The 1,814-nt window shown below is 61.2% G+C and overlaps 1 protein-coding gene across 1 annotated transcript; it reads right to left on the bottom strand.

Annotated features, from left to right (window-relative positions):
* Positions 1–35: 35 nt before the first annotated feature.
* On the bottom strand, positions 36–450 carry LOC104285432 (retinoic acid receptor RXR-beta-like; the record flags this gene model as incomplete). Its single annotated transcript, XM_009883886.1, has 2 exons — positions 36–199; positions 277–450. Coding segments are annotated over 2 exons (338 nt in total), but the record flags the coding sequence as incomplete, so codon positions are not given.
* Positions 451–1,814: the final 1,364 nt, after the last annotated feature.

Genomic DNA, 1,814 nt, shown 5'->3' on the forward strand with positions numbered 1-1,814 from the left:
CCTCCACCCTAAAATAAAAAAACCCCACAACTCACCGAGCTGCCCCCCGTGCCGGCGCCGTCCACGCTTTGGTCCGATTTCTGCTCCACCGCCAACTCGGCTTCTAAGATCTTCTCCACCGGCATCTCCTCGTTGGCGTTGGCGCCCAAGTCACCATCGCCGTCCTTCTCCTTCCCCCGCTGGCGCTCCTCCTGCACGGCTGGAGGGGGGACATGGCCATGAGGGGAGGTTCGGGGCGGGGGGTCCGTACCCCGTATCCCGGCGTTCCCCGGGTACCTTCGCGCTTCATGCCGGTGGCCCGGCCATTCACGTCGGGGCCGTAACGGTTGCGTTGGCGCTTGTCCACCACGCAGTCCTTGTTGTCGCGGCAGGTGTAGGTCAGGTCTTTGCGGATGGTACGTTTGAAGAAGCCTTTGCAGCCTTCGCAGCTGTACACCCCATAATGCTTTCCTGCGGAGAAGGGTCACCCCACCGCCCCGGGTCAGCGGTGGGACCTCCCAACTTCGTCCCACGCGGTGACCTGAGCTTCGGTGGTCCACCTCGAGGGGAAACAAGGTGGTTCCATCCACCATATTCCATCCCTGGAAGGACCCAGGTGTTCCCATCTCCCATGTCCCACCACGGGGATGTCCCCACACCCCCATCCCGAGCAGGACCGAGGTGGCCCCATCCTCTGTGTCCACCCATGGGGAGGACCCAGGTGTCCCCATCTCCCATGTCCCACCACGGGGATGTCCCCACACCCCCATCCCGAGCAGGACCGAGGTGGCCCCATCCTCTACATCCCACCACAGGGAGGTCCCAGGTGGCCCCATCCACTGTGTCCTGACCTAAGTGTCCCCAATCCCCATCTTTAGAACACCAAGGTGTCCCATGTCCTACATGTCACCACAGAGAGATCCACATTGTCTCCATACCTCACCCCAAAAACGACTGAGACAGCCCCATGTGGAGATGCCCCCCAACAAAACCCAAGTGTCTCCGTCCCCTATATCCCACCCCACAGAGAACCCAGGAGCCCGGTGTCACACAGGCACCCCATGGAAGACCCAGGTGTCCCTGGAGGAACCCCAGGGAGGATCCGAGTGTCCCAGGGCCCCCCAGAGGACACGGGCATGCCAGTGTCACGGAGAGATCCTATGGAAGACCCAGATGTCTCTATAGAAACCTAACAGAGAACTTAGACGTTCTACAGCCCCGTACAAACGCCATGCGCAACCCAGGTGTCCCCACAGAGGACCCAAGCATCCTGGTGCCCCATAGGAACCCCACAGAGAAGCCAGATGTCCCCACAAGAACCTCACGAAGGACCAAGGTGTCCCAGTGCCACAAAAGGACCCCATGGAGAACCCCGGTGTCCCCAAAGAGACCTCGCAGAGCGCCCAGGCAGCCCAGTGTCACACACGGACCCTAGAGAAGATCCCAACGTCCCCACCAGAACCTCACAGAGAACCCCAGTGTCCCCAAGACACACAACAGACCCCGCACAAGACCCAGATGTCCCCACCAACATCTCACAGAGAACCCAGGCCTCACGGTGCCCCACAGGGACCCCACAGAGGACCCAGGTGACCTGGTGCCCCATAGGAACCCCATAAAAAAGCCAGGGGGCCCCACAGGGACCCCACAAAGGACACAAGTATCCCTTGGTGTCCCACAAAGACCCCACAAAGAAGACCCAAACATCCCTGCAAGGACCCTAGAGAGGACCCAGGCATCCTGGTGCCCCATAGAGACCCCATAGAAGATGCAGGTGTTCTGGTGCCCCACAGGGACCCCGGGGAAGTCCCAAGTGGCCCCCCAGGGAGGACTCA

Source organism: Charadrius vociferus, unplaced genomic scaffold, assembly GCF_000708025.1.
Source record: "Charadrius vociferus isolate BGI_N301 unplaced genomic scaffold, ASM70802v2 scaffold2494, whole genome shotgun sequence".
Taxonomy (NCBI): domain Eukaryota; kingdom Metazoa; phylum Chordata; class Aves; order Charadriiformes; family Charadriidae; genus Charadrius; species Charadrius vociferus.